This window comes from Myotis davidii, unplaced genomic scaffold, assembly GCF_000327345.1.
Source record: "Myotis davidii unplaced genomic scaffold, ASM32734v1 scaffold244, whole genome shotgun sequence".
NCBI classification, from domain to species: domain Eukaryota; kingdom Metazoa; phylum Chordata; class Mammalia; order Chiroptera; family Vespertilionidae; genus Myotis; species Myotis davidii.
The window spans coordinates 567,914-568,122 of NW_006294993.1; the positions used below are offsets into that span (position 1 = coordinate 567,914).

Genomic DNA, 209 nt, shown 5'->3' on the forward strand with positions numbered 1-209 from the left:
TCGGCGCCGACGACTCCATCCTGCAGGAGCTGCTGGACGAGAGCCGGAACGTGACGGTGACCGTGCGGGAGGACGGGCTGCTGGACACCGTGGCCAGGCCTGCGTCCCCACAGCAGTCCCGGCAGTATGTGAACCTGCCGCCGGACGCACTGCGGAAGCTGCTGCGCTCGGAGCCCCAGCTGCACCACAGATGTGCCTTCGTGCAGGAG

General features: G+C 68.9%; 1 protein-coding gene across 1 annotated transcript in view; it reads left to right on the forward strand.

Moving 5' to 3' along the window:
* The window catches only part of HELZ2 (helicase with zinc finger 2, transcriptional coactivator), a 13,253-nt gene that overhangs the window by 5,951 nt on the left and 7,093 nt on the right, over positions 1-209 (forward strand). The window contains 1 exon segment of the mRNA XM_015567669.1: positions 2-209. Within this exon segment, the coding sequence (XP_015423155.1) occupies positions 2-209 (208 nt within the window).